This window comes from Aquarana catesbeiana, linkage group LG05 (assembly GCF_042186555.1).
Source record: "Aquarana catesbeiana isolate 2022-GZ linkage group LG05, ASM4218655v1, whole genome shotgun sequence".
Taxonomy (NCBI): Eukaryota; Metazoa; Chordata; class Amphibia; order Anura; family Ranidae; genus Aquarana; species Aquarana catesbeiana.
The window spans coordinates 608,434,889-608,447,062 of record NC_133328.1 but is presented as its reverse complement, the minus strand read 5'-3'; the positions used below and the strand labels follow the sequence as shown (position 1 = coordinate 608,447,062).

General features: G+C 40.5%; 1 protein-coding gene across 3 annotated transcripts in view; it reads right to left on the bottom strand.

Annotated features, from left to right (window-relative positions):
* Positions 1-12,174, bottom strand: part of FER1L6 (fer-1 like family member 6) — a 274,276-nt gene that overhangs the window by 24,108 nt on the left and 237,994 nt on the right. For all 3 annotated transcript variants that reach the window (XM_073632222.1, XM_073632223.1, XM_073632224.1), the window contains exons 38-40: positions 11,841-12,082; positions 10,285-10,448; positions 5,052-5,152 (exon numbers count right to left, since the gene is read on the bottom strand). In XM_073632222.1, the coding sequence (XP_073488323.1) occupies positions 5,052-5,152; positions 10,285-10,448; positions 11,841-12,082 (507 nt within the window). The remainder of the gene's footprint in view (positions 1-5,051; positions 5,153-10,284; positions 10,449-11,840; positions 12,083-12,174) is intronic.

Below are 12,174 nucleotides of genomic sequence, written 5' to 3'. Positions count from 1 at the left end.
TGATGAAGTGGAGGCTGATCTGATCAGACCGAGGTGATCTCATTATCTCCGCTGAGGCTAGCGATTTATGTGTCACTGCTAACCTGATTTGTCATGTTATGGTCGGCACAGGGGAACGAAATGAACCAAAAGTTTTATTATTATTGCCTTGCTGTCTACTTTATGCCGGCATGCAGGTCTTGCATTTACTTCTGCTTTGGAAAAACTTGGACTAGTATTGTTTTTTTTATCTAAATAAAACCTGTCTTTGTCAGGATGATGAAGTGGAGAGATAAGAGAAAGCCACCAATTGTTTTCATCATTTGATATAAAGAAAAGATAAAAACCTAGACTTGTTTATATACTTCCATACTGAAACGCAATTTTTAATATTTTTTTTTTATTAAGTGCCGCTATGAGTTTAATAAGTTTTTATTAAAGAAAAACAGAGCAAAGACAAGCATATGGCACATAAAAGATACATATTTAGAAGTCAAAAGGAAAGACTTAGGCATGCCGCTAGGAGTTCATGCAACAAACATTCTGAACCAATCCAAAAAATAAAAATATTGTCTATGTACCTGTACCACAATAAAATGTGGCACAGGAACATAGACAAACCATTAGTAGAAAAAAATACCCTGCTCCCACTAAAGTTGTGCTCATCATGACCCACTGCATTTGAAGGGAGTTGGAAAAAAACCTCAAAAAGATGGTGCATTAACCACTTCCGGACCGCCGCACGCCGATGTACGTCCCTAATTTGGGGACGGATATCGTTGTTATGGCAGCAGCTAGCTGCCATAACCCCGGTATCCCCGTGTTCGGCCGGCGGGCCGGTACAAGATAAAAAGTGGCTCTGCGGCGGATTCGCCGCGAGATCACTTTTATCGGCGGCGGAAGAGGGCCCCCACTCCCACCATGATCCGGTGCCCTCCGCCGCTTACCGGAGCCGTCGGCAGCGGCGGAGGCGATTGCGTCTGTCCCCTGGGCTGACATTGAGACGAGTGAGGGGAAGATGGCCCCCACCCGTCTCCATGACACTGCAGGGCGGAAGCGACGTCAAAACGTCACTTCCGCCCATAGCTCTTAAAGGGCCAATTTTTTTTTTTTTAAATTAAATATTTATTTAATTATTTTTTTTTAATTGCATTTTAGTGTAAATATGAGATCTGAGGTCTTTTTGACTCCAGATCTCATATTTAAGAGGTCCTGTCATGCTTTATTTCTATTAAAAGGGATGTTTACATTCCTTGTAATAGGAATAAAAGTGACACATTTTTTTTTTAAACAGTGTAAAAATAAAAAGTAAAAGGTAAAATAAATAATAACAAAAAAAATTTTAAAACACACCCCGTCCTGCCGAGCTTGCGTGCAGAAGCGAACGCTGACATGAGTAGCGCCCGCATATGAAAAAGGTGTTCAAACCACACATGTGAGGTATCCCCGCGATCAGTAGAGCGAGAGCAATAATTCTAGCCCCAGACCTCCTCTGTAACTTAAAACATGCAACCTGTACAATTTTTTATATGTCGCCTATGGAGATTTTTTTTAAGGGTAAAAGTTTGTCGCCATTCAACGAGCGGGCGCAATTTTGAAGCGTGACATGTTGGGTATCAATTTACTCTGTGTAACATTATCTTTCACAATATAAAAAAAAATGGGCTAACTTTACTGTTGTTTTATTTTTTGATTCAAAAAAGTGTATTTTTTTTTTTTTTAAAAGTGCGCTTGTAAGACCGCTGCGCAAATATGGTGTGACAGAAAGTATTGCAATGACCGCCATTTTATTCTCTAGGATGTTAGAAAAAAAATGTATCATTTTTGGGGGTTCTAAGTAATTTTCTAGCAAGAAAAAATGTTTTTAACTTGTAAACACCACAAAAAAGAGGCTCGGTCTTCAAGTGGTTATCAAAAATTTTTAAAAAGTGTTCACTAAGGAAAAAGCTAACATGCTGAATGCCTCATCCATGAGGATTGTTCATATCAAGTGATTAAACACCAAGGGATACAAAGAGGGTTTCCAAAGGGACTTCTCTCTTATCTCCAATAGATGTGGTGTATCTCTAACAAAAGAGAAAAGCAAAGTTACAGTTCATTTGCTGTAAAATAGTCACATTAACATTTTTTTCTGTGAGAGAGACACAACCAGAGATACAAAGGTCTTTCAGGTGGATTAGTTAAAGACTTACCTGTACCTTAGGCACAAATCGTGGGGCAAGCAGGGGTATCAGCTGTTAGGAATGAGGCAGTATCTTTGTCTATGGTATTTTTTTTCTACTGTAAAATCAGTATCCTGGAAAAAGCTCCTTTGTTTTTCCAATACCTTTTTTAAAAGATGACCATTTCTTATTTTTAAATATTTTAAAAAAATTATATCTTACTTATCTCTATGCATGAACATCACATTGCCCCCTTTGTAAGTCAGTTTTAGTTTAATGGGATTAGAAGACATTTGAGGATTTCCAATTCCTTATTGAGTGTCTAAAAAAAAAAACTTGTCAATATCCTTAGTAACTGGGCTGACAAAGGCAGGCTTGTTGGTGTTCAGCGAGCAGGATAGAAAGAAAACAGAAAATTGTATCAAATATTTACCGTAATTTTCCTTTCCTGACGCCAATCCATGGTAGCATACATGTGGTATAGCTCCGCCCCCAGGATTTGTTTAAATCTATAAAAGTCTGACTGAGAGCAACCTCCCCCATTCCCCCATTTCAGGAAAAAAAACGTACATTTTAAATAAAGAACTTTGAAGCAAAATAATAATAATAATAATAATAATACGGGTCACAATCCATCAATGCAGCCTGATCAGTGCTCATCAATGCAGCCTGCACAGTGCCCATCAGCAGCCTCTCCATTGCCCATTAATGCAGCCTCACCATTGCAAATTAATGCAACCTGACAGTGCCCATCACCAGCCTCTCCAATCCATTGCCCATCTGCAGCCTCACCTTTGCCAATGAATGCAGCCTGCACATTGCCCATCAGCAGCCTCACCATTGCAAATCAATGCAGCCTACACATTGCCCATTAATGCAGCCTGCACAGTGCCCATTAGCAGCCTCTCCATTGCAAATTAAGGCAGCCTGCACAGTGCCCATTAGCAGCCTCTCCATTGCAAATTAATGGTGCCTGCACAGTACCCATTAGCAGCCTCTCCATTGCAAATTAATGCAGCCTGCACAGTGCCCATTAGCAACCTCTCCATTGCCCATTAGCAGCCTCTGCATTGCCAATTAATGCAGCCTGCACAGTGCCCATTAGCAGCCTCTCCATTGCCCATTAGCAGCCTCTCCATTGCCAATTAATGCAGCCTGCACAGTGCCCATTAGCAGCCTCTCCATTGCCCATTAGCAGCCTCTTCATTGCCAATTAATGCAGCCTACACAGTGCCCATTAGCAACCTCTCCGTAGCACTTTAGCAACCCCTCCATTGCCAATTAATGCAGCCTGCACAGTGCCCATTAGCAGCCTTTCCATTGCCAAAGAATGCAGCCTGCACAGTGCCCACCAGCAGCCTCTCCATTGCCCATTAATGCAGCCTCACCATTGCAAATTAATGTAACCTGACAGTGCCCATCACCAGCCTCTCCTTTGCACATCTGCAGCCTCACCTTTGCCAATGAATGCAGCCTGCACATTACCCATCAGCAGCCTCACCATTGCAAATTAATGCAGCCTGCACATTTCCCATTAATGCAGCCTGCACAGTGCCCATTAGCAGCCTCTCCATTGCAAATTAAGGCAGCCTGCACAGTGCCCATTAGCAGCCTCTCCATTGCAAATTAATGGAGCCTACACAGTACCCATTAGCAGCCTCTTCATTGCAAATCAGTGCAGCCTGCACAGTGCCCATTAGCAGCCTCTCCATTGCCCATTAGCAGCCTCTCCATTGCCAATTAATTCAGCCTGCACAGTGCACAATAGCAACCTCTCTATTGCCCATTAGCAGCCTCCCCATTGCCAATGAATGCAGCCTGCACGTGCCCATCAGTAGCCTCTCCATTGCCTATTAATGCAGGCCATTAATGCAGCCTTACCATTGCAAATTAAATGCAGCCTGCATATCCTTGCTCATCTGCAAGTCTGTCAATAGAGATGCCCAAATCATTATCATTGATCTCATCATCCATATGTTCCTCTGCCCAAATTTCTTGCCCAAATAGTTTTTAGGACTTTATATTCTCATTTCCTTACCTGCTCCCCAGTCTTCAATCAAGTCACCAAGTGATACCTTACATGGAGATAAGCCAAAATAATTTTCCTGGCAAAGAAGTTTAAATCTTTGAATTCCTCAATATTGGGGGAGAGACAAAAAGCCAAACATTTTTGAATGGCTGATAATCCTGTCTCCGATTTAAAGAGATGAGCAGGACACATAAAATTAGTTTCATCCACAAGTTCAAGAGTGTAGACTAGATCGTCAGCGAAGGCTGAATCGTCTCTTCTGTATGATGTTCTGGTCCTGACCACCTTCTCCCCTCCATGAAAAGTATGTTTAGTATAAACCTCTGGCATTAAATGACTGTGTGACTTCACTTGGAATGAAGTATTGCCCCCTTTAGGTTGATTGGGGGAGGTCCTTGACCATAAGCTGGACTATACACCGCCTCCACAACGTACATAATAGCAGAAAGCTAGGGAGGCTACCTCTTCATAATAACAGTTATAAAAAACCTCTTTGAGTGCCATCTCCACTCCAAAGCTCGTATATCAGGTTTGAGTGTATATCGGTGTGTTCAGTGACATGCAGGCTACGTGTATCCATCAGAGACCCATTAGTGGGATTACCCCCTGCAGTAGTTTGTCTCTGCTTCATCCATAGGGTCATAACATTGGTGTAACCTTCTCCAGCTTTATTCTGCTCCTTTGAGAAGTCTGTCACAATGATTTTACTAAGTAATATACAAAAAGATATCTCATCTCATATCAGTGGAGTCCCAGAGAGAAATACAAAGGCAGGTTATTATAATACAACTTTTCAGCAACCACGCCAAGCTTAAATAGTGGTTCTGAGGGGAATTAGCATATAAGTTGTGTATAAGTAGGACAAGGTGTTAGCCACTTACTTTGGCTTCTCTAATGGCTCTGGTTCTTTCCGGGCACGACCCACAGGGTTTTTCTCAGCTTCCTCTTCTGTGACAAGATGGAATTCTGCTTCAACTTTACCCTAAATACAAAAAAAATACAGAAATAATGTATAATTTAGAGCAGGCCAGTTACTGGAGCAAATGTTTCTTATCTAGAGATCCTACCAATAGCAGCACTTCCTATGCAGGTTGACAATGCTAAGCTGCTGCAGCTCAATTAACAGCAGTGTTGACAGCCCTGCCATGTGGACTATTTTAGTTAGCTATTGGACTGCCTAACAAGTATATCAGATTGTCAACCCAACGGTCAAATTAAGGAACTCATGCACCAGGCTGACAAGGCTACTGTTAATTGAAAGGAAGTGACTTAACATTGTCAGCCCACAATAGGAAGTGTTGCTACTGGCAGGTTCATTAGGTAAGAAACTTTGTAACAAATTTCACAAAAATGATTTGCTCAAGAAAACTGTATATAGTGAGACATGATGCTAAACATGATAAACATGATGTGGGGCATATCTGACTTCTAGCACAGAAGCAACTTTTTGTGCAAGCTCTTACATCCACAGACTTCCAAGGAAGTATAGAAGCAGCCCTAATGATCAAAATCAGACAAAACGCAGCCTGAGAGTCCATCAGATCCCACCCACACACACAACTTTATTGTAACATTTTAAACAGGTTACAGCAACATGATGTGGTAATATTTTTTACATCTATGACTATATATCTATATATATCTAGATATACAGTGAGGCCCACTGACAAAGAAATGACAAAGAAATGACTAGTTTATAACTTTAATGGTAGGTTCATTTTAACAGTGAGAGACAGAATAACAACAAAAATATCCATATTCAAAAAAGTTATATATTGATTTGCATTTTAATGAGTTAAAAAAGTTTTTGATCCCATATCAATCAGCAAGATTTCTGCCTCCAAGGTGTCTTCTATACAGATAACGAGCTGAGATTAGGAGCACTCTCTTAAAGGGAGTGCTCCTAATCTCAGCTTGTTACCTGTATAAAAGACACCTGTCCACAGAAGCAATCAATCAAATTCCAATCTCTCCACCATGGCCAAGACAAAAGAGCTGTCCAAGGATGTCAGGGACAAGATTGTAGCCCTACACAAGGCTGGAATGATGCGATTATTCGCAAATGGAAGAAACACAAAATAACTGTCAATCTCCCTTGGTCTGGGGCTCCATGCAAGATCTTACTTTGTGCAGTTTCAATGATCATGAGAACGGTGAGGTATCAGCCCAGAACTACACGGGAGAATCTTGTCAATGATCTCAAGGCAGCTGGGACCATAGTCACCAAGAAAACAATTGGTAACACACTACGCTGTGAAGAACTAAAATCCTGCAGCGCCCGCAAGGTCCCCCTGCTCAAAAAAGCACATGTACAGGCCCGTCTGAAGTTTGCTACTGAACATCTGAATGATTCAGAGGAGAACTGGGTGAAAGTGTTGTGGTCAAGTGAGACCAAAATGGAGCTCTTTGGCATCAACTCAACGCGCCGTGTTTGGAAGAGGAGGAGGAATGCTGCTTATGACCCCAAGAACACCATCACCCCAGTCAAACATGGAGGTGAAAACATTACGCTTTGGGGGTGTTTTTCTGCTAAGGGGACAGGACAACTTTACTGCATCAAAGAAAAGATGGACGGAGCCATGTACCATCGAATCTTGGGAGAGAACCTCCTTCCCTCAGCCAGGGCAGTGAAAATCGGTCATGGATGGGTATTCCAGCATGACAATGACCCAAAATACATGGCCAGGGCAACAAATGAGTGGCTTAGCCAGGCTTGAAACCTTAATCACATAGAAAATATGTGAAGGGAGCTGAAGGTTCGATTTACCAAATGTCAGCCTCGAAACCTTAAAGACTTGGGGAGGATCTGCAAAGAGTAGTGGGACAAAATCCCTCCTGAGATGTGTGCAAACCTGGTGGGCAACTACAAAAAACGTCTGACCTCTGTGATCGTCAACAAGGGTTTTGCCACCAAGTACTAAGTCATGTTTTGCGAAGGGTTCAAATACTTATTTAACTCATTAAGATGCAAATCAATTTATAACTTTTTTGAAATGCGTTTTTCTGGATATTTTTTGTTGTTATTCTTTTTCTCACTGTTAAAATAAACCTACCATTAAAACTATAGACTGATCATTTCTTTGTCAGTGGGCAAATGTACAAAATCAGCAGGGGTTCAAATACTTTTTTTTTTCCTCACTGTATAAATAATACACACAGGGAAAATAAACATTCAAATTAACCATAAAAAAAAGAAAAGATCTCATGAGTCATTTCTGTGTGTTTAATCAGTGGCCATCCCTGCTTCTGGTCTCCAGAGATACGGTGAAGTCCCCCGGCACCCCAGCTAATTTTAAATTGAATTATATTTAAGAATATATATAAGAAGACAAGAATGTAGAGAGAACGAGGAAAAGATGAAGTTGTTCAGGGACAAGCAACTAAGGTGTCAAAAGAGAATTAAAGCAGGAAAGAGAAATAAAAAAAGGTTTGTGAGGGGGGGGGGGGTAGGAAGAACAGGTAAAGGGGATGGGTAAGGTGAGTCTGAAATGGCTGGCGCCTACAAAGGGTACTAGTGTTCCATCCTTTTTATCAGTCTTGAATAGGGTATCCTCAGCTAAAAGCAAGTCAGCTGATTTTTGTCATTGTTTTTTACACACGATCGCACATTCCGACAACAAAATCCATGTTTTTTTTTCCAACGGATGTTGGCTGAAACTTGTCTTGCATACACACGGTCACACAAATCTTTTCGGAAATTCCAAACGTCAAGAACGCAGTGACGTACAACACGTACGACAAGCCGAGAAAAATGAAGTTCAATAGCCAGTGTGGCTCTTCTGCTTGATTCCGAGCATGCGTGGAATTTTGTGCGTCAGAATTGTGTACACACAAACGGAATTTCCGACAACAAGCTCCCATTGAACATTTGTTGTCAGAAAATCAGATCGTGTTTACGCGGCATATCTGTAAATAAATCCAGCCTCTCTTGGAAATGAGTATGATTTTCGGGTATTGTCTTACCCCAGCTCACTGGAGGTTGATGGATATTGGTATATGTGGGGCATTTTTTACAGTGTTAAACCAGATAGTGTGGAGGCTAGAAATCCTGTCATGTTTAGTGCATATTATTTTCTTAATCTCTTGGCCAAAATTCAGTTGGGAGGCTTATACTTTTTGGGTAGGTAGGTAAAGAAATATCCAGTTTTTTTTTTTTTGTATGTGGGAATAGAACATATCTGAGCATGAAAGAGGATAACTGAGTTTTTATTCCACTGCCACCCATGATAGATGATAGAGTGCATTGCTAGCCAAAATGGTTGAATTTTTGGAGCAAGTCCTAAAGGTGCAAAGTAGCGAACCTGTCTCAGTTGAACATCACCAGCAGAGGGGCGGGATATATTTGCCAAATTTGTGTAAAAGTTCTTGGGTTCTATAGGCAATTGGTTCCACTAGATTTTAGTTGGGGGTATCAGAGTAAAAGGGGGCTGAATACAAATGCACACCACAATTTTCAGATATTTATTTGTAAAAAATGTTGAAAACCATTTATCATTTTCCTTCCACTTCACAATTAGGTGCCACTTTGTGTTGGTCTATCACATAAAATCCCAATAAAATATATTTACGTTTTTGTTTGTAACATGACAAAATGTGGAAAATTTAATGGGGTATGAAAACATTTTCAAGGCACTGTATATCATATCAGTAATTCTATTGAAAAAAAATCTCAAAGTTTCATTTTTGGACATCTGTACATATTGCCAAGACCGCTATGCTTTGCTTATTTGGTTATGTGGATAAACTCAACTCAGCTTCAGAACCTGATAAACATATAATCTCTAACTGGTCTCTACTATGTCTGCTTATAGCCTGTAAAGTGATACTTAAATTTTGGATGACATCCACACCTCAATCGATTACAAGGGTCAAACGGGATTTAAAGGCCTTGATGTATATAGAAATAATTGGAAATCACTGCACAGGCCTTTGGCCCTATAAAACATTTCTTTACCAGATGGTAAATTTTCATGGAGCATACTTTGTCTGATTCTGAAATAAAGCAGCTGATGACACCATTCCAATAAGCAGAACGGTATGCTAAAGCTAACCTCACTAATTCTCTGGGCAGATTGAAACTTCTATAATCAACCTTTCCCTTAAGTGTACTTTGGCTAGTTTCTGAGGAGCTTAGTTGTTAGATACTAACATGATACTTGAATCCTTACTATGGATTAATATGTTTTTTTTCTGTTTTCTTTTGAATTGTTTTTTTTATACATGTCACTAATTTCCTCTTGATTTACTGCTCCAAATTAGTCTGTATTTTTTGCTCAGGAGTACCATTCATCCATGTTTGAATCTAGATTGGTTGAACATGTTCATCTATTTCATTCAGATTTAGTTGGATTGGATATCGTGAAACTGACTAATCTAGATGTCTTAACTATTGGAGTTAATGTTCAATAGTGTTTTCCTTTTTCTTTTTTTTGGATTTGTTTTGTATTGCAGTCTTGTGCATTGTGACATACTATGGCATTGTGAAGTATTTGTATGTCTTTATTTTTATTTTTATTTTATTAGTACTGTAGAAATAGGTGCCTGGGGTCACCTCAGAAGTTCCCCTGGAAAAAGGAAGAAAGGTTTGGACTATCTCGGTACCTCAAGGAGGTTTGTTATTGTTTTATTATAACTTTTAAAAATTAATAAAAATTTCCTAAAAAAAAAAAAAAAAATCTTAAATTATATCTAGGTTTCATGGGGCTAAAGAAAAGAAAGTGAAAACAAAACTGGAGTTGTTGGCAAGAAAGCCAAATGGGTTTTTACTTTTCATTTTAAGGAGACATAAGACAACAATTCTGATTCTGGTTTCACTGTGGGAAAGAACTCACATTGTAAAATGTAAAGCATGTACAAATTTGCAGAGAGGTGCCATCGTCACAAGGAAACCTGAGAAAGCAAGCAATGGACTGTATGGATAGACATTGAAATAGCTCCGGGCCAGATTTATATCAAGTTGTGTACAAGGCCTATACATATATATATATATATATATATATATATATATATATATATATATATATATATATATATGTATTAACTACTATATTAACTACATCATGTGCATAAGATATTTTACAGACTATATGCACCGCCACAAGATTCCGTGCTTACCGTGAGCTCTCCAGTTTTTACGAATGGCCACCAACCCCGAATGCGTTTTTGCTGAAAGATGGAGATCTTGTTTTCGTCCTTCAAGGTGGTGGCCATGCTGACGTCACAGCTCTTGGATGTCTTGGCTCCTCGATGGAAACCATTCAGATTAAGTTCAATGGAGCCTGCAATGAATGGGTGGAAACAGAAATCCATGAAAAGTTAAGGTTCACTTGCTTAAAAATACTGCTTAAAGGGGATGTGTAGTCTTATTAATTATTTAAGACACATTTCAAAGAGATGCATTTGAAGTACGTAATCTTATCAATGTGTGACCTTGTTATTTTATGTGGTATGTAAAAATACAGATACATGGGAGGCAGCCATATTTACTGATTTCATACTCAGACTCATACTTATTCTTACTAATACATAGTAAAAACACGGGACAGGAAATTTCCCAAATAGGGACATAGCTATTGGCAGGTTCTAAGCCTTCCCAAGCATTATTATTTCAAAAAATATTAAATATCAGTGTATAATTGTTTAAGCCAGGGGTGTCCAAACTTTTTTCAAAGAGGGCCAGATTTGATGAAGTGAACATGCGCGAGGGCCGACCATTTTTCCTGACATTCTTTGAAACATTAAAATTTGGTCTAAGTGTGTTTGTTTGAGCACTAATACACTGCCCAACAAGAATGCTCTTCCCTTTGTGACTGTGTGTGTGAGTAAAGAGATGAGCTCAGGCGTATTATTTGGATATACCGTATTTATTGGCGTGTAACATGCACCTTCACTTTAAGAGGGAAGTTTCAATGCACTCACCATTGCCAGGAATGAACTCACCATTGCCAGGAATGCAGCACCCACCATTTCCAGGAATGCAGCACCCACCATTGCCAGGAATGCACTCACCATTGCCAGGAATGCAGCACCCATCATTGCCAGGAATGCACTCACCATTGCCAGGAATGCAGCACCCACCTTTGCCAGGAATTCAGCCCCGCCATTGCCAGGAATGCACTCACCATTGCCAGGAATGCAGCACCCACCATTGCCAGGAATGCACTCACCATTGCCAAGAATGCAGCTCCCACCTTTAGCCAGGAATGCACTCACCATTGCCAGGAATGCACTCACCATTGCCATCAGTGCAGCCTTGGAGGGGACATGGAGGGGGCAGGACGAGCCCCAAAGATATCCTTTAGGAGAATCTCCTGTTTACACACTGGCCTCTTTAAGAGAAAGTTCCGCCTCCTTTGATGGACAGAACAGTCGTCCAATGGCAGCACCGGAGACGGGACTTCCTATTACAGAGGCTGCCGTGTAAACAGGAAATTCTCCTCCTGTGTGCATGGCACTCGTCCTGCCTCCTCCCTCCGAGGCAGCCAGCCTATATATCTTTTGTGGCCCCGGTGCTGGGAAATCATCGGGGGCCACAAAAGATATATAGGTTTAGATAACCAGGCAGGCCGTTCAAAACCGGACCGCGGGCTGCGATTTGGACATGCCTGGTTTAAGCTAACCAAGCCTGAATAGGGTTTTTTTTTTTTTTACTATGTACTGGAAATACATACCCAGGAAATCATCAGATGAAAGTCTCTCAAAGTCCCAGACTTGCATTACCAGCACGGCAGGAATTTTACGTTCTGTCTTCTCTAGTGAGAAAATATTTTCTCTCTTGCTGACCACTACTTGTTTCTCTGCTGGTAAGTAGTGAAAGGGGTATACAAAACGCCAGTTGAAGTTTCCTTCTCCGGTCAGAGAGTTATAGTGGACATCTGTTTCCTGACTGTCTTCTTCAAGGCCCTTCAACCACCTGAAATCAATATGAGTCCTTTACTAATGACAGCATAGTACAAAGTCCACCTTGTGTTTACATCAAATCTATAAAATCTATATACTTGAAAA